At 46.7% G+C, this 19,694-nt stretch overlaps 1 protein-coding gene across 1 annotated transcript; it reads left to right on the plus strand.

The window, feature by feature from the left end:
• The first annotated feature begins 140 nt into the window (after positions 1–140).
• On the plus strand, positions 141–18,764 carry ZPBP2 (zona pellucida binding protein 2). The gene is made up of 8 exons (XM_054995635.1): positions 141–246; positions 2,313–2,393; positions 3,989–4,114; positions 8,218–8,379; positions 10,652–10,870; positions 14,161–14,246; positions 16,998–17,175; positions 18,667–18,764. The coding sequence occupies exons 1-8, from the start codon at positions 141–143 to the stop codon at positions 18,762–18,764; spliced, it is 1,056 nt and encodes a 351-aa protein (XP_054851610.1).
• Positions 18,765–19,694: the final 930 nt, after the last annotated feature.

The following is a 19,694-nucleotide window of genomic DNA, read 5'->3' on the forward strand; positions in this document are numbered from 1 at the left end:
AGAGTCGCGACCGAGGAGACTGTCGGAGCAACAGTTGGAATAGTGACTGGATACTGGAGGGTCTTCTTCTCCCCTTTCCAACATGGACAGAAAGCTGAGCGGGCCTGAGTAGGAGGGAAGGATGGAATCTCTCTTGCGCCATGCAAGGGGGCAGTGGTCAGTTGTCCTTTCCTCTGCGCATCTCCTCCCAATGTCTCCTTCTTGCTGTAGCTGTCCTGCTAAAGACTCTCACAGACCCAGCCCAAGGTAATAAATTTGTTTGACAAATTCAGCATCTGAGGTTTACACACAGGCTGATTCACACACCATTCCTGCACCCGTATTGAATTTCAAATAGCAGCAAGTACTGGGAATCGGATGCGCCTGGGATTGCACCCAGTCCTCCCACCTGTGAGGGCATGCTAATGTTTATTACCATTATCTGTTTACTTAATACTTTTTAACATCCTGCCCTTTGTCCAAAGAGTTCAGGGTGGTGTACCTTTGTTTTTTCCTCACAACAACTGTGCAAGGTAGGTTATGCTGAAAAGTAGGTTAGGCTGGGGGGGACTTATCTGGGGCTCACCCCCAGCATGTGTTGAGCAGGGCTCCTGGGCATATGCAGAATGTCTTTTCCTCACTGCTCACAAGCTCCACATGACTATGGTTGGGAGGAGCAAGGCTTTCAGGGTGGCTGGCACTCCCAGCAGCATTCTTTTTTGTGGATTACAATGCGAAACAGTTTGGTGCATGAGAGGTCCGAGCTAATAGGTGGCACTAGATGAGGAAGTAGATTCTTGTATCTTTATTTGTTCAAGGAAGAATGGGATGCTGTTGTTTTTTCAAAGAGTCATTCATCTCATTTCCAGTCTGAAATTATTAGAATTGGTCTAAATTATTCATGGGAAACTACTTTCAAACCTGTTTAAGGTTTATCAGTCCCAGCTAAAGACAAGACAGACTAGAAAGAAATCTGGAAAAATCAGAGAAAATGTTTTTTTCCCTGAGGTCATCATTTTTTTCAATTTTTTTAAATGGAAAACAGAAAAAAAACCTCATGTGAAATATTTTCTCTCTAAGAATGAGTAAGATGCTTCCTTGAAGCAAGGTTTTTCATACTCAAAATGTTTATTATTGAACATGCATAAGAACTTTTTCAATTTTTCTGGTGGTAGTCTCCTTTTCTATTATGACTGTATGAAGGTGCTTCTATCCAAACAATATTACAGAACTGGTTTTCTACCTTCAACTTTCATTTTTTTAATTATCTTTCAGATTGCTACAATTATAATACATGTGCTATGGTAGTATAGGGTTTAATAGTTTGCAACTCTTTCTCAAATATTAGTTACTTGCAATTTTCTGATAAAAGGTAAAAACAAAATTTTAAATTCCATAAATATGATGCCAAATAGTACAATTTTATATGTTAACTAAGTTATAAATGAAACATTTTATGTTGTAAAATTGGTAAAAGTAGTTAAGGTTTGATAAGTGATGGATATATTTCAATTTCACCCCCAAAACATTTGCATTTATTTTTCTTAAAAAAGAAAAATAACTCAGGATTTCCCCCGTGACTTCAAAATTTCTAGAGATTTACATCTCTAGCCTAAACAAGGGATGTTGAGGAAAAACTGGGGCTTCTAACAAGGTATTCTCTACCCTAAATTCCCATGCCTCTGGGCTTTTTCTGTTGTGGGCCCTGCCTTAGGGAAGTCCATAGTGATGATCTAGGAATTTCCCCTGGCCTCTATGGTAAAGACCATAGAAACGAAGGGAGGTGGCCCAGAGCATCACCCAGAAGTGACAACACATCTTCCCCAAATCCTCCCCTCTCCAGGTACCGCCCCCCAAATCTCTCATCAGTATTAGGAAACCTGCAATGCAGGTCACATGATCCCTAGCATAGCCCCTTTGGATGGTGTAAAGTGAGCCCTCCTCCATTGTTCATCAGCTGAAAAGTGGGTTGGATCCAACCTTAAGGATAGAAAAGACCGCAGAAGTGATTGTGAGTTGGTTTCAAAGTGTGGTCCAGAAGGGACATTGTCACTCCCCTTCTTACCACTAGTGGACCAAACGAGCTCTCCTCTCCTGCCTCTGCCATATCAATATATTGAAATAATTTCTCACATTTCTAACGTGAGCTCCCTTTTATTCCTTTAAAGTAGCTAAGACTGATTGAGCAGGCATACCACTGAATTATCCAGGGAGCATCATGTGAGCAAGCAGTGGGGTTTGGCCCATGATCTCTCTGTCCCAAACACAATGCACTCATCAGCACAGTATACATGTCATCATATGGGACTGAATGCTTGTTATTTCCCCTACAGCAGAAAATGGAGCAGATGAGGCGCAATATTCTGTTAAGTTAATTACAAAGAATTACATTTACGGCAAGACTGAACATAAAGGTAACATTTTATGTTTAAACTCAAGAACAAAGGCTATGCAAGGTGTCTGTGTGTTTATATATGAACAGAGAAGCACCAAAGGAAAAAATACAGCAAATTCCTAACCTGATAGTGGAAGAACTCCAACTTTTACGAGGTGAATTTTAAAAGTTTGTTCAACTTAAGTGGTCCAGCTTCATCTTTTTAAAAAGGATTTCTGGTCCCAAACTGATGAATGTGAAATATTCTGTGTAGAATATAGAATGTAGAATCTTACATTTCTTCTGTCACAGCTACATTATATTACATGTTAGTAATGATTTTTTTTCTGTAACTGATCTATACAAGGAGTGAAGCAGCATGCAATAGCTTACCATTGCCCAGGTGTGTGATTCAGAAGTACTTTAATATCACATGCATAAGGTGTCTGAATCTTGCTTGCCTGCCTTATATAGGTGCCATTCTTTGAATCTTTTTCTTAATGGGCAAAAAGCCCTTCACCACCACCTAGAGTGTGTGCACCACTGCACACCAATGCATGCACCACCACTGCACACGCACGTGGGGGTGGCTGCAAGCGCCAGAAACCCTGGCACCAGCAGTGACCTTACCACCATCACCGCTACTAGGGAATTAAAAGCCTGGATCACACATTAGAGAGAAAGCAGCACAGGCCAATGTTAGGACAAACTTCATTGCTTTGCTTCCCTCTGCAATTGCTGTAAGCCACAGGAGACCCAGCAATTTGCAACCCTAGTCAAGGAGGACAGGTTTTCTTACTCTTCCCTGGGCTGCAAGGTGGGCAGTTAACTTCTGCCTGACATTCCTATCTGACCAGATACCAGGGGTGAGGGGTATTGTCACTGTTCCAAAATTAGTACAATGGTTCCCCAAATCATCTTAGAGGGCATTTTTACCCTGGAAAACTACTCTTGTTTTTACCATTCCTTCTCTTTCCTTCCTCCCTCCTTTGGGAATCAGTGGCAGCAGGTTTTGCCCTGAAGTCCCTGCTGCTCTGAGGCAATGAGGGTTGGATGGAGGATGGGGTTATTTTGGCTTCTGTTTCTTAATGGTGTAAATATTTATTTACTTCATTTATACCCCGGCTTTCTCCCCAATGGGGACTCAAAATGGCTTAGCACATTCTCCTTAATCCATTTTAGCATCAGCATGACCCTGTGAGGTTGTAATGGCAGGTAGCTCTAGGAATCATCAGAATCTATGGTTTTACCATAGAGTTTCCAGCAATTCCTAGAGCTACTTGCTGTCACTTGCTGGTTTCCCCTGGAAGACATGTCATCATGCTCACAACGCCACTGTTTTTTTAAAAAATCCTTTGCCACCACACCAAGTAGTGATGGTCAATGAAAGTTTAAGGAGAGGGATACTTGGGGATTTGGCAGTCCTAACCCAGAAACAGTGCAATGCAGAGTTTGGCCCTCAGACAACAGGTGGGGCTTTCAGGATTGGGTACTCCTCCACTACAAGAATTTCTCCCTGTGTAGAAATAAATGTGTTGGAGAGAAGTTTAGGGACCCTTCTCCCTAGCAGTGCCTGCTCTTTTGTTGGTCTCCTGTAGCAAACATTTGTTTCTGTTTCATCTTTTCATCTTCCAGTAAACGTCTATGTGAAAATGCACAGTGACAGCCCCTTTCTAGTCTGCATGGACCTGACTCTTTCACAAAGTGAAGTCATAGACCCCAGCTACCTATGGATTGGGCCAGAGGGACAGATTCTAGAAAGTGAGTTTCTTTTCTAATAGAATCAGTTCAGAAACAGAAGAGGGACAAGAGGCCACTGTGAGCCAAGCTACAAGTGACTTTTTTCATGTGGAGAACACTTGATTGTTCTCGCAAGTTTTCCTGGGAAGTGAAGTCCGAGTGTCCTTCCCCTCTCTGTTAGAATCGCTGCCTGAAGAGCCATAGAAAGCCAGCCGTGGCAGCAGCTTTTGCAAATCGTTCCTCCAGTCACAATCCTGCTGGACAAGAGGGCTCCCAATGATCTTTGGAAGCGGGCAGCTGCTACTTTCTCCCTAGGCGTCCTGCTCCCGAGGAGCTGCTCTGGAGAAAGCCGCCATGTCGGTGAAGCTCCAGCCGCAGCGACAGCGGAAGAATCTGCTGCTGCTCTAACATGCCCTCATTCCAGTTTTTCTCCAGGAGCTCAGAAGCAGGGGAAGGACATGTTAGAGCAGCAGCAGATTCTTCCACGGTGGCTTTCTCCAGAGCAGCTCCTCGGGAGCAGGACACCCAGGGAGAAAGTAGCAGCTGCCCGCTCCCAAAGATCATTGGGAGCCCTCTTGTCCAGCAGGATTGTGACTGGAGGAACGATTTGCAAAAGCTGCTTCTGCCGCTGGCTTTCTATGGCTCTTCAGGCAGCGATTCTAACAGAGAGGGGAAGGACACTCGGACTTCACTTCCCAGGAAAACTTGCTAGAACAATCAAGTGTTCTCCACGTGAAAAAAGTCACTTGTAGCTTGGCTCTGAGTGTAATTCTTTGCCGGATGGCAGCATCAGAGAATTACCTTCTTCCTGCCCAGACCAACCCAGGTCATAATATGCCACAGTCAGAGAGCAGTGGCACCATGTGACTGCACAACTAGTTCTATGTGCCCTAGGGGAGCATTAGGCTTGTGTTTCTCAAATGATAGCCACCTCCCTAAGACACACGGCACAGAGTTTTTAGCAGAGAATGGACTTTAAAAGCACAGAATTTTGTGATGTGACATTAGGAGCCTGCTATTGACTGGGAAAAGGCAAAACTCCAACTGGACTTGCCTGAAGTTGTGTTTTGGATTAGTGAACAAACCCAGCCATATGCCACAAGGAAAAGCAAACTTCTCTCAACCTTAGACAGGATCTGTGAGACTAATCTACCTTGTGTTGGACCAAAAACGCCAGCAAACCTTTCAAAGTTGCCAGGTGCCCGCTTATGGTAGGAATGTTCTCCCCCACTGGTGGGCTCACCCTTCCACCTCCTCTTCCTGGACGAGGAGGAGAAAGGTCCAGGGACAGAAATGTCATCATGTGATGCCTGATTTCACATCTGTCTAAAAACCTAGATGTTATACAAGCCCATCAGGCAATGCTCTGGCAGTTTCCCCAGTGTGCTTATGGCAGATGTGGCATCATGTTTGGTTTAATACCCACTCTATTTACTAAAGCCAGAGAGCCAGTTTGGTGTAGTGGTTAAGAGTGCGGGACTCTAATCTGGAGAACCGAGTTTGATTCCCCACTCCTTCACTTGAAGCCAGCTGGGTGACCTTGGGTCAGTCACAGCTTCTAGCTCTCTCAGCCCCACCCACCTCACAGGGTGTTTGTTGTGGGGATAATAGTAACATACTTTGTAAACTGCTCTGAGTGGGCATTAAGTTGTCCTGAAGGGCGGTATAGAAGTCGAATGTTGTTGTTGTTAAATCAGTTTGTTTTATCTTGCCTGGGGCCTCACACCTCAAGCTTGGCTGTACGTCTGGCAACAACATCCTACCAGAAAGGGAGGGAGTTCTGTTAGTAGCGGAGGGGAAGCTCGGGGCCCACCCTCATTTGAATCCCCAGACCAGAGTGGTGGCAGCTAAGGAGGCCCTTGACTGCTCTAGGCATATTGGAGTAGGAGAGCGAGGAGTGTATGTGGAAACTAGAGGCCCCTAGGCGTGGATACCCCATCCTTGAAACCCCCCATGGTGCCCCCTTTTCATGACAATATAAAATTGTAGCAACCAACCTTTATTTTAAAAAAAAAAGTCTCAGAAAGCCCTCTGGTGGTGTGGTGAAGGAAAACTACAGGAAACGGGGTGGGAGGCTGATGAAGGAAAGGGCACCGAGAACTTCTGTGGCGACCCTCATTGCCAATGCAAATGGCATGTGGATAGGTTTGCCAGGTGTCCGGTTTTAACCCAGACAGTCTGGTATTTTGGGAGACTGACCAGGGGAAAGGTTCTCAAAATACTGGACACCTTGGCCAGCCCTCCGTCGTCACCCAGCCCAGCCGCCCAAACTTCTGCAGCACAGTGCAGCACCACCAGCTGGGGAAATGGCCAGCCCACCCGGGCAGCCTCTTGTGGATGCTGCATATGCTGCCCAGAGCAGCCACCCAGCCCAGGTGGTCTCCTGTGGCTGCCAGCCACCCCAGTCACCCAGAAGTGGGTGACTGTGATGATGGTCACATCCAGTAATGCTGTCACTACGCCAGCCAGTTAAAAAAAGATTTAGTTCACTCCCCCTCTCCCTGGGGTCTGATATTATTCTAGACCCCATCTGGCAGTCCTATATGTGGATGTGGCAGGGATTTAACACTTTTCTCCTTAGAGAGCTAATAGCAAGGTGGGGGCAGCTTCTCCATCGATCAATAGCACCTCAGTCTTGTCTGGATTGAGCTTCAGTTTATTGGCCCTCCTCTCTCCCATTACCTTCTCCAGACACCTGTTCAGGACTTCCACCTGGCTTAGTTGTTAAGGAGAAGTAGAGCTGGGTGCCATGTGCTTATTAGTGATACCTCACTCCAGATACCCAGATGACTTCTCTCAGTGGTTTCCTGTAAATGATAAATAGCTTGGGGGATAAGATGGAATCCTGCAGGACCCCAGAGCATAACAGCCACAAGTCTTAGTAGCAATTTCCCAGCATCATCTTCTAGAATCAGTTGGTCAAGTAAGAGTGGAACCACTGGAGCACCATACCCCTGCTCCCAGCCTAGCCAGAAGGTTACCTTGATCAATAGTATCAAAAACCACAGAGAGGTCCAGGAGAATCACCAGGGGCACACAGACCCTGCCATGCTCCTGGTGAAGGCTACCTGTCCAGGCAACCAAGGCCTTTTACATCCAAAAGCCAGGCCTGAACCTAGATTGAAATGGGTCTAGATAATCTGTCTCCTCCAAAGCCACCTGAAGCTGTGTAGCCACCTTTCACTCAGTCACTTTGCCCAGGAATGGAACATTAGCTACTAGATGGTAGTTGTTTAGGGCATTTGGGTCCAAGGATGCCTTCTTCAGGAGGGGTCTCACAACCATATCTTTCAAAATGGTTGGAACGACAGCCTCTCGCAGACCTGTGATCTTCATCTCATCAGTTTGAGAAGTTCTACTGAGAGCTACTAGTGTTTGATTTCTAGAAAAAGAAGGCACAGGTGTGTCTGGAAACATGCCCCTCTGATTTCCTTAGATTTGCAAATGGTCCGTTTACAGCTGTTGCTTTTTTTACTATTTTTTGGTCTGGTAAATAATTAAACTCCCTCTTCTGATTGTCCTTACACATTTACGGAATAGAGTGATCTCATATCCTCTCTATGGACTGAACTGCATCCTTCTTCGCTTAAATGACATTGTTGTCTTTTCCAAATGTAGCTGTCAGTATTGCTTTATAAGAGAGAGGGGAGAAGGAGACTTTAAGCCTTCCCTCCCTTCCTGTTTTCTCACTAAAAAGGCCACCCGCAAGCTATTTTTACTCCTGCTTAGGAAAACGTATAGGCACCCATTTTTTCCCCAGCTGGGTATAAAAGCAGCAGAGGTGGTGGCTCTTTCCAGTAAGAAAATGGCAGGAGAGGCAAGATTTAAAGTTTCCTTCTCTTTCTCTCCCCATGTCATTCTCTTTCATGATAAAGCAGTCCCTGAGACTGAGTTTGCAAAGGAGGAAATGTTTAAAATAAATTCAGAAGACATTGTAACACGTAGTTGAGCCCCCAGTCTTCTTCTGGCTGAAATGAAAGGAGGCTGAATTCCTTTCATCTCTGCTTGCAATCAGCAGCTTCTCTCCTAGTCCTGAGAGTAAGCTTGCAAGTCCCTCTTCACTTGGGAATGAACTTAAGCCCACGTAGTATAACCGTTGAATTAGCTTCACATTTCTTTTTCAGAAAAAAAAGACGTGAATCTCACAGCAACTGGAAAGTTGATGCTACTCAATTTTAGTGAGCGCATGTCCGGATCTTACACGTGCACGCTTTCTTATAGAGTTGTCCAAGAGGACATGCAAGTTGAACTAGAAAGATTCAAGGCATACAAATTTATGGTTTACGGTAAGGGAAACAAACCCTCTCCTCACCCTGTATCTTTCCCCTTCCCCCTTGCTCTAGGCCAGTGATCTCAAATGTGGCCCTTGCCAACCTGATGTCCACTTCCTCCTTCCCCAAACCAAAGAGTCAGTCCTGGCGTTACTCCACTTCATGGCAGCAAGAGATGCTTCTGAAGAGGCCAGGAGGCATCACCTTTGGGTCTGCAGAGGGATCACCCCTTTGGAAAAAGCTACCTCCATCTTGGAAAGATGTCGGGCTTAGAACCTCTTGACGTTTGGTTGAACTGTGGGAGATTAGGTTCACCCCATGGCAGCCATTGTGTTGTGGCACCCAACTGCTTGCTCTCCTTTCGAGAGAAAATACATTGTTAGTTGGTGCTCAGTAGTCATTTGGAATACATAGTTGAGCAGAGGTTTATGGTAAAGGCATATCTGTCTCAGGGCCAAGCTACACATGACGAATGACACTTGAACAGCAAGTGTATTTCTCCCTGTTCACTTGCCCTCCACTCAATCCACTTGCCATTCAAGTGTCATTCGTCATGTGTAGCTTGGCCCTCAGTAAGAGGTCAGGCTGGGTGTGATACTACCGAGCTTCAGCCTGTGAAGTCACTTGGGCCTGAGGGGGAGCTCTGAATTTGATAGGGTGTTCGTCCAAGCTATCTAATTTTTATCTTGCCTGTCCTCCTAGGAGCTCAGTATACATTATTCTCCTGCCACTTTATTCGCACAACAACCCTGAGAGAATGAACAGGCCCAAGGTCACCCAGCAAGTTATAGGGCAAAGCGGAATTTGAACGCAAGCCTTCCCAGCCCTAGTTCAACATTCTAACCACTACAACACTGGCTTTGTGCTGTTCCTATGGGTCATTTCCCAGTCAGAACCATCATCCTCAAACTGCTTTCCCACCTGTTTGGAAAATGGTTTGCATGGATTTGTGGAGGGAGAAGCAATTGTGGGAGGCAATTTTGAGCTGGCAAATTACTTCTAAATATCCAAGCGTTGTTCATTGCTGAAAGCGATATTCTATGTGTCTTCTTGTGACCAAATCCAAACCTTCCACAAGCACCAGGCTCTACCAAGTACAGCTTCTAGGGTACCCACCTTTGATTCCAGCTGTCAATCAGGCAAGCCAGATTTGCCACTGGCCCCTTAAAAAGCAACTGGATCTTGCAGACAGGTGTTTTTTGGTGGTCATGCTGATCTCTGTGCCCTAAAAACCTTCCCCCACTGATTTAATGTTTCTGTAATGAGCAGAGTCAGTTAGCAACCCTGCCTTCAGTGTGTTTATGGGGAGGGTCTTAATTTTAATGCTTTTCTTCTCCTTTCCCTCTTTCTCTTACTGGAATTTATTGCTTTGCAGGTATTTATTCTTCCCCATAAAAATACTGGGGGGAGGTCCCTCTGCACTCTGCTTTTTCCTTGACATGCAGCAATGGAAATAAATTATTTTAAAAAGAAAATTGTAGAGGTACCAGTGGCATTTTAACAAGGGGAGCTGCCTGGGGCCACTGATCCTTCTTCCTGCCCTTCTATGTCTTACCAGGAGCGAAGGCTACTCCTCCCCTCCCCTTGTTCCCTGGGCATCTTTAAAGACAGCAGGGCAACTTGGCAAGCCGTAGTTGTCCAGTAGGGATTCACAAACTCACAAGTCCAGCAAGAGTTTGTGAATACATGCTGGCCATGTATGGCTGGCTGCACTTTCTTTAAATATGACCAGGAAATGTAGCAGTTAGGCACGCTAGCTGTTCCAGTTCCTGGACAGTGGACATGGGCGGTGCTAACCTCCAGGTGGAGCCTGGAGATCTCCTGCAATTAACAACTGATACGCAGACTATAGGAATCAGTTCTCCTGGAGATAACAGCTGCTTTGAAGGATGGGCCCGATTGCACGGTGCCCCACTGAGGTCCCTCCTCTCTCCAAACCCTACCCTTACCAGACTCCTCCCCCAAATCTCCAGGAATTTCCTAGGACTTAGTTGTCAACCCTAGCTCTGGAGCTATGGTGAGCTGGCAGCCTCTGCTGCCACTTACCAACTTTGCCACTTGAGGGCGCTGTGTCACCTTGTAGCATTGTAGAGATTGATTCAAGCCTGAAAACCAAAAATTCTCTTAGACTGTAATCCTCAAAAGTTGGATATGTGTATTTTGTTTTATATACAAATCCTACTTTACGCAGCTTTACAGATTAATATCATCAAAGGAAAGAAGTTGTACAGAGTGTCTAGCTACCCCTGTGCTTTCCTTTCCTTTTTCTTTCTTTTTGTTTTTAAAGCATATCGGGAGCCTGATTACACCTATCAAATATCTGTGCACTTTACGACCAAAGAGTGCAATTTTGCAGCCAACGGAGAATTCTTCAAAGAGCTAGAGAAAGTCCTGAACAATCTGATTTCCCACCTGAACTGCCACATCATAGATGCATCGTACAAATGTCACTCTGTCAAGAGACCCAAACATGCGCTGGCAGATGAGCTGTTTGTTACTTTTCAAGGTAACAGGATGGATTGGGTGTGTCTTTGTGATCACGATGAGATGGTGCAAGGCATCCATGTGGAGATGAACTGCTAGAAAAAAATCTCATGAGTGATGCCTCTTGGATAGCTACACTGTTTACAGGTGCGCCCGGCGTCGCGTCTTGTCAAGCAGTCCTACTTTGGGCGTTCCCTGTTGAAATGTTGACATTTTTAGGCATGTGGGGCCGGATTCAGATCAGGACTGTGGTGTGCATGGAGAGAAGTACTAAGACTCCTGCTCCACACATCATTTTCCCAACCTGATATGACCCCAGGGAGTCACAGTTTGCCCTGGTGAAGAAACTTACATGTAGCCCAACAAGGCAAATAGGGGCTCACTGGCAGGGCCCATTCCAGGTTTTAGGGGCCCTGGGCAGAGAGTGCTCAGCACCCCCCCCCCTCATGCCCACTACTAGGTTCCCTTCATTGCCCTCCCACCCATGTGTCCCCACCTGCCTGTGTGTCCTTCCTTTGCCCACTTGCAAGCTCTTCCACCACCTGCAGCCACAGCTGCCCACACTGCCTGCACATCCTTTCCCTGATGGTGATGAGTGGTGGGTGCAGCTAGGAGTGCCACTGCCATGGCCGCCAGGAATGCTGGTGCTTTGTGCTTCCCAACATGCCCTTCTTCTCCAGCAGTGCTAGGAACCTTATGCAGCTGGGAGCAGAGGTAAGAAAGCACTCACCAGCAGTGGAAGGGTGTGAATGCAGACCTCAGAGGAGATACGTGAGTAGGCAAATCAGCAGAAAAATCCATGGGCCCTGGCAGCTGCCCCACCTTGCTGACACTGGCCCTACTTGCTGGGGCAATTTTAGGCCAGAAAAACAGCACTGGAGGAGGCTTAAGCCACCACAAGATATGGTCCCAATATGAATTGAGCTCTTGTGTGCTTGAGAATTTAAGTTTTAAAGGGCAAATGTGCAGAGAACCTGTAAACAGGGCCGGCGCATCCATGGAGATGGGTCTGGCAGCCGCCTTGAGTGCTGAGATGCCGGAGGGGGCGCCGGGGGCAGGGGCGCGCACTGCAGAGCTGGCGGCAGCAGCACTAGTGGCTGAGAAGAAGGACTGGGAAGCCGCCCACATGCCGCCCCAGCCACCTGCCGCATCTGGCCCGCAGCTGCTGTGCCTGGCCACGAGCGCATGCTGGTGGCGGCAGCGCAGGGCAGTCTTAGCAGGCAGCCTTCCAGCCCTTCCGCTCAGTTGCCCTGTGCTGCTGCCGCCTGCACACAGCTGCGGGCCAGACGCAGCAGGCAGCCGGGGCAGTGCAGAGCAACTGAGTGAGAGGGCTGGGAGGCCACCCGCACGCCATCCCAGCTGCCTGCTGCGCTAATGGGGGCGGCTCACAGCAGTATGCTGCGTGATGATGTCACATGCAGTGATGTCATCACGCAGTCTGGATGAGAGTGGACTGCATGGGGGCAGCAACAGCCCTGAAGCTGCCTCTGGCCTCAGGCGCCATAAACTCTGGCACCGGCCCTGCCTGTAAACAGTGCAGCATGTTGTTAGTTTCTCATTAATTGATATTTAGTCACATAGGAGAAACACTCCCCATCAGATAGCTCTGTTTCACGTGGGTACCATGGTGGAGCCACCCACTGTAGGTCAGCCCATGACTATCTGAAGATGATTTGGCCAGTATTGTTGGTCGCTTACACACAGGTTGTTTGGTCCAATTGGATTCTCTTAGTTTCCCCCCAACACCACTTCCCCACAACATTGTGGTGCTTCCTTATACCTCCTGAGTTTTCTCCACCTTTCCTGTGGTCTTGCCCAAATCAGCATTACTAAAATGTTTTGGGAAAGATTGCAGCAAAGCTGGGGTAGCACTCATGTGGACAGAAAAAATCTGGGTTTTCCTGGACCCACCGATATCATTTTCCCTACCCTGTCCCTGGCAGTGGTCATTTCCCCCTGCCACAGGAAGTTTTGTTTTTAAATTGACATATCATTGTTATATCATTATATCGGTCTTTCTGTCAGTGGCCTTTGTGAGGGACTGGGGCCAAGAAACCAACATATGGAAGCCCCTTTGCTACTGCGCTGTGTCCGCAGCCACAGGGAAACCACATAAGCCCATCTCCATGTGGAAAATTCCATTTTGTGGCACTTAATTTTAGAAACATGCTGTGCAGGGCTTCTAGTAAGGTTTTCAGGTCTGCTTGGCATGTGGGGGGGGGGCATGTGCACTGGTCTCACTGGTCTTCTTTCTCCTTATGCGTGCACACTTCTGGCCAGCACATGAGGATGTCTCTTCCAAAGTGATGTTATCACACTGACCATAGGGCCAGAATTGGCCCTACATGAAGCATGCAAGTGTGATAATTTCTCTTCAGGAAGTGATATTGTCACACCCAGCCCGGAGCACGTGCACCATGCATTTGCCCAGGATGCCTGCAGGTGGCGGGTGATTGCTGGGCAGTTTGCCACCTCCCACCAATTGCCAGCGATCAGCAGGCAGAGGGGCAAACTGTCAGGAGTTTGCCCACCATTGGTGGGCATCTGAGAACCCTAACCTGAAACCTGCCAGGAAGCCACATATTCTGCTCCAAAACGACTTTCCTGACGTGTGAGATTTCCTGTGTGAGATCTGCTAGCACTATAAGAAATAACAATCCTCCAAAAAGCCCTCAAAAGACCCACCAGTGATGAGGCCAGGGAAAAAATGTAGGGGAAATTGTGGCTGATGGATGGAAGTGCACAGAAAACTCCTGCGTAGAAGCTCTGTGGCCAGTGCCCATGCCTCCACATTCACAGCCATAACGAATGCAGCAGGCAGAGGTTTCTTTTCAGTGTAAGAAGAGTTCTCTTAAGGTTGTTTAATGTTTGAAAGTCACTACCATAGTCTAGTGATGAAAACCCCTTCCGTTGCCGTTCATGATGTGCAGGTATAGTTAAATAGGAGCCAGATGTTTCTTTGTTCATTACTTGTTTCCCTCCTCCGAATCAGAATTTAGATTCCCCCCCCCTTGCTGTCCCAGAGATGGGGCTACAACACAGATTATGCATCTCTTGGCTCAGTAGTCCTTTGCTAGCAACACTCCTTCCTATACACCAGAGATGGCATAGCTTGGAGGCATGTAGCTTTAGGACCACAGTCCTACACATACTTAAGTAAGCCCCTTTCCAATCAGCAGAATATAACTCAGAGTAAACAAAATCAGCAGGGCAAGTATGCTAGACCTGACCTCTTAGTGGCTGTTTCATAACTTAGTGCATCGTTCAGAGGGAAGTTCTGCCAACACTCTTGCCTTCCTTTGCCTCTTATAGTCAACCCTTTTGCCCCTGGCTGGGAAGCTGTTTGCCATCAGGCCGTTCGTGACTGTGAAGATGTGACGAACAGCCGTGTCCAAAAGGTCAGAGATCTTTGTTCATCAAAGTTATGTATTTGCACACTTCGAAAGACCATGTAGACAGTGGAGAAACGTAGATATTCACGTTTGCAAAATATACAATATTTCCCCCCCTCACCGCCCTCAGCATGAACATTGGACAATCATAACCCTCTCTTGTTCTGACAGTATTTTGGTGGGCAAATGCCCACCACTTGCATGCCACCCTATGAGCATCAACTCTTCCTTGCCCTATTGGCCATGTTGGTTTTCAGTATTGGGCATGCATTCACGTGTGCTATGTTAGAAGGAAACATGGGAGTTGGGATGGCAGCACTGGTAGCCATGACAATCTACCAAACAGAGAAGGTGGGTGTTGCCATTGGAAAAGGAAGGGGAAGGTGGGCCAAACAGAGGTTCACTAAGCTCCAGTTGTAGAACTGAAAGGCAACTGGGATGTTGTTCCTTTTGGGAGGGGGAGGATTCCCTTCCATATCAAGCCCACTGCAATGGTCCCTATTCCCAGAGACAGACCCCCCCTTTTGGGGGTCCCTATCCCTAATAAATCACTTGCCCTATTTTGGCTGTTTGAGGATGACATTGAACTCATCAGTGTGAGTAGCTAGCATTGCCGTTCTTCAGGATTTGGCTCCTGGCCCAGGGTCTCTAGAAGTTCAAAATCTGTGTTGCAAACTGATGTGTCTTCTCTGTGGTACATCCATGTAAACCTATGCAGTGCAAGAACACTAAGGGGTGATGAGGAACACAGTCTGCCATTCCACATCCTGCCGCTATTAAGTGACATTGTGTGACAATTATGTATTTTTAATATTATAGTAAAAAAACAAGCATTCCCAGCAGTGTTGCCAGCTCCAGGTTGGGAAACCCTTGGAGATTTGGGAGGAGGAGCCTAGAGAGGGTGGGGTTTGGAGAGGGGAGGGGCCTCAGCTGGATATAATGCCATACTGTCCACCTTTAAGGCAGCCTTGGCCGTTTCCACACGGCTTACTTGTGCACTTAATGTCCCGGTAGATCGCTCAAAAAACGTGGAAGATCACGTTTCCTCGCGCGAGATTTGCATGACGTTGTGTGACATCGTGCAAATCTCTCGTGAGAAAACGCGATCTTCCACGTTTTTTGCGCGATCTACCAGGACGTTACGCGCACAGGTAAGCCATGTGGAAACGGCCCTTTTCTCCAGGGGAACTGATCTCTGTTACTTGAAGATCAGTTGTAATTCCAGGAGATCTCCAGCCACCACCTGGAGGCTAGCAACCCTAATTCCCAGACCTCTAATGATGGGCTCTTGCAAAGTCCATTAATACCCCAGGTTGAGCAGAACCTTCGGGAAGGTGTGGCGGGGGAGGGGTGTGTGAGGCAGTGATCCTTGGTGTGAGAATTGGGGCCTTAGAAACATGCCCCTATTTTCATCTGTATTTTACTTCAGTGCCGCAGGAATGAACAAACCCACGCCTGGCCCTCAATTGCCATTTAATAGCACAAGGAACAGATAGCTTAAGCAGCACAGAAGTTCTGTGTCCTGAATGATGCAGGAATTCTTTGCAGACTTGTTCAATATATATATATATTCTGCTTTTCTTCCTCATCAGGACCCAAAGCAGTTTTCCACATTGTCCTTCCCAGAGCCAATTTGGTGTAGTGGTTAAGAGGGCGGGACTCTAATCTGGAGAGCCGGGTATGATCCCCCACTCCTCCACTTGAAGCCAGCTGGGTGATCTTGGACTAGTCACAGCACTCTGAAGCTCTCTCAGCCCCACCCACCTCACAGGGGCCGTTTCCACGTGGCTTACCTTCCCTCAGAAGGATCTGGAACAACGAGCAAATCTCACACGAGAAAACGCGATCTTCCGCATTTTTTGCGCAATGTTCTGGGTCCTTCTGAGGGAAGGTAAGCCATGTAGAAATGGACAGGGTGTTTTGTTGTGAAGATAATAATAACATACTTTGTAAACTGCTCTGAGTAGGTGTTAAGTCGTCCTGAAGGGCGGTATATAAATCGAATGTTATTATTATTCTCCACTTAATCCTCACAACAACCCTGTGAGAGTAGGTTAGGCTCATTGTGACAAGCTCCAGGTCACCCAGTGAGCTGCTGTGGCAGAGTGGGGATTCAAACCCCGCCATCTCAGGTTCTAGTCCGACACTCTAACCAATACATGGTGCCAACCCTCGCTTGCCAATAAACAACACATGGACATTTATTCCTTTCATAAAGGAAGCTGGGAAGATGGGGAACACTATCACATTTATTACAATGAACAAGAATTCTTCAGAAACAAGTTGATCTGAACATCAACATAAAATGTTTATTCTCTTCACATTTTATATGTTTACTGTAGGAGAGGGGACGGGGCTTAGCATATTATTTGGATGCAGCTGGATAGGGCAGTCATGCCAACATCCAGCTGGGGCCTGGCGATCTCCTGGAATTACAACTCATCTGCAGACTACAGGGATCATGGCTGCTTTGGAGGGTGTACTCTATGGCTTTATGCTGATGTCCCGCCCCTCCCAAACCCTGCCCTTCCTGAGCCCCACAAAATCTCTAGAAATTTCCAAAGCCAGAGTTGGCAACCATAGGTTGGGGGTCCAATTTTGTGGCATCTCCCATTAAAAACTTCTCAAGGGCTGGGAAAGACTTCTATCTGTGTGAGACCCTAGAAAGCAGCAGCCAATCAGAATCGACAGTACTACATTAAAGGAGCCAATGGTCTCACCCCGTATAAGGAATCTTGATACTTTTGTATGTTTTAGGCCCGATGGCTCATTGAAGAATTTTTTCGCACGCAGTCCTACATCTTGAAACATAAGTTTCAAAACACCCCAGCAATTCATTACATAGACCATAGTTTTCAAGTCACTCGCCTTGACAACTGTCGCCCAGGATTTGGGAAAAATGATGTCATCCACAATGACTGCACAAATTGCTGTGGTATGTATTTGTTTTGTTTTTATCGTGCTCTGACTTCAGTGACCTTTCAGGGCAAGGTACATGGTTCCTCCACCTCAATTTTTCTTATGACAACCCTGTGAGGTAGGTTAAGCTGACTCAGCACAACTGGTCCGAGGTTACTCAGGGATCAAGATTCCCTTAAGACTCCACTTGCGCCTGTTAAAGCAAACAAAAATCCCTCCACTTCCAAATTTCCCAATCCGGAGTTGGCAACCCTAAGAAAACTAGTCATTATTTAATGCTGGTATAAGAGCGTACCTTCTTGTAAAAATCCTTCCTTTCATCTGAATAGTTTTTATTCATCTATTAGGCACAATGGTATTTCATTTACATCAGCTTAACCTGCCTTTCAAATAAGGAAATTTCCAGCAAAATGAATAAAAGTACTTTAAATTCACATTAAAAACAAACAGTAACGTCTTCCTTGTGGTCAATTGTTCAGTCTGGTATTGTTCAATCAAGCTTAGTAATCAGGTTAGAAACAGGCCATGATCCGTTTAGAGCCACGGACATGTATGTGAAAGTTGGGGTGCTGCGTGAAGGAACTGGAGGAGGGGACATACTGTCAAGCGAGGGTCCTACATATACAGTCTTTCCTAGATCTAAATGCACACCCGTTTTGAAAAAGCAGTTAGTTAGCTGGAGGGGGACTGGATTAGCACGTATAAAATAACCGAGGGGTACAATTGCTATTTTAAAGAATGGTTCCACATGCACAGTGAAATCTGAATGTGTTTGCACAGCCTTGATTCAGGGCCTTGGTTATATTTGTGATTTACAGTGTAATCCTAAACAAAGTCGCACCCTTCTAAGCCCACTGATTTCAATGGATTTAGAACAGTGTCACTGTGTTTAGGATTGCACTGTGTCCCCCCCTTTTTTATTGTTGCACCTTGTGTTATCACTCTTGTGGTTTTTTCCCCATCCTGCAGTTCCTTATAGTTTAATCTATGATGTATTAATACAACATTGAAAGTGGCAGTAAAAAACTGCCCACATAATTCTCTTACGGGTTTGTGGAACTCACTGCTACAATGCATGGCAACAGGAGTGGACTGGGAGTGAAAAATGGCCCTGGAAAAGGACCCTAGCCCCAACCACCCAAAAATGGGAGAGGGAGAGGCAGCCTGCCTGCCAGAAGGGCAAGTGTTGCTGCCTTCCCCTCACCATGCAAGTTTGGCCCAGTCCAGAGGTGTGCGAGGGTGCAGGGAGGCCCTGGCCCATGGGGAAAGTCCTGCCAGCCATATTGGCCACAGCTCCTCATTCAGAAGACTTCAAAAGGGAATTAGACAAATCCTTGACCAACACAAGATTTTTCTTGAATACAAAGATTCAGAGGAAGATATTGTATCATTTTTATACACCTTCTTATTAAAATGTATTTGTCCATCTTTTCTTCCGCCACTCAGTTCTTACAGCATCAGTAACATTTAACCCTTCTTCCTGTCTGTTTGCCCTTTCATTTTGCAGTGGCCTGTGACCCAGGGACCTACAGCCCAGACAACAGCCTGGTTTGCCTGAAATGTACAAACATTCGGATTAAATTCTATGGAGCAAAATCTTGCTAAATAAAATCAAAAGGAAAAAGGGGAGAGTTGTTGTCAGAAATTCAACATTCTCCACATCATCATTTGCCAACGCAGCGTGTGTATCTGAGTAGGAAGACTGTTGTGATATCAAATCATGGGAAAGTTCTTCCCAAAGTTATACAATCCAGGAAGAGGGCTAAATGTACAGCCGCCTCTTTGGGGTTTTTAGCATAACATCTAGCTTGGCCCCAGAAGTTCGAGCTTTTCTGCATTGCTGAGCAGATTGTGCCTTCTTTCATCTCTCTGATAATGTAGTGATACAGGTTTTTGCAGGATTCAGCAAGACAGGGGCCATAGAGGACAACAAGGAGAGATCAGGGGATAGTGAGGCAGGAGGGCTTGGGAAAGCTGATGGGCACTGAGGATATCCAGCAGCTGAGTGCCTTGCTTAGCTAGACCATAAAGACCTCTAGATTTTGTACAAGTGCCCTGGGCCACTTCTGCAGGAGGGGGGGCAAAACAGTGCCGCCACTGCAGAAGCAGCAGGGAAACACATGAAAGCAGATGAGGACAGTGCCCGCACACCCTGTCCCTGCACTGCTCACTGCCAGCATAGCTTGTGTTCTGCTCCTGTCCCTTTATCACATCACTGAAGATGCACGGATGCCATAAAATCTTTCTACTGGTCCCCTGCAGCCCCCTTCTCCCTCCTTTCCCCCTGGCAGGTGGGTTGCAGATAAGTGGAGCTTAGCTTTGCCATTTTGAAGGTGGAGCTTAACTCTCTCCACCTCCTTGGATCAGATGTGAGAGGAGCATCCACGCTGATGTTCCTCCTGCAGCTGCCCACAGTTTTCCCTTCCAGCCAGAACAAAGGGAGGGTTTCATATGATCAGAAATGGAAAGCAGTCCTTTTCTCCCTGACACCTGACAAGGAACATTCTGCCAGGGGAACAGGTGTAGCATCAGTAG

The sequence above is a fragment of the Eublepharis macularius genome, chromosome 12 (assembly GCF_028583425.1).
Source record: "Eublepharis macularius isolate TG4126 chromosome 12, MPM_Emac_v1.0, whole genome shotgun sequence".
NCBI classification, from domain to species: Eukaryota; Metazoa; Chordata; class Lepidosauria; order Squamata; family Eublepharidae; genus Eublepharis; species Eublepharis macularius.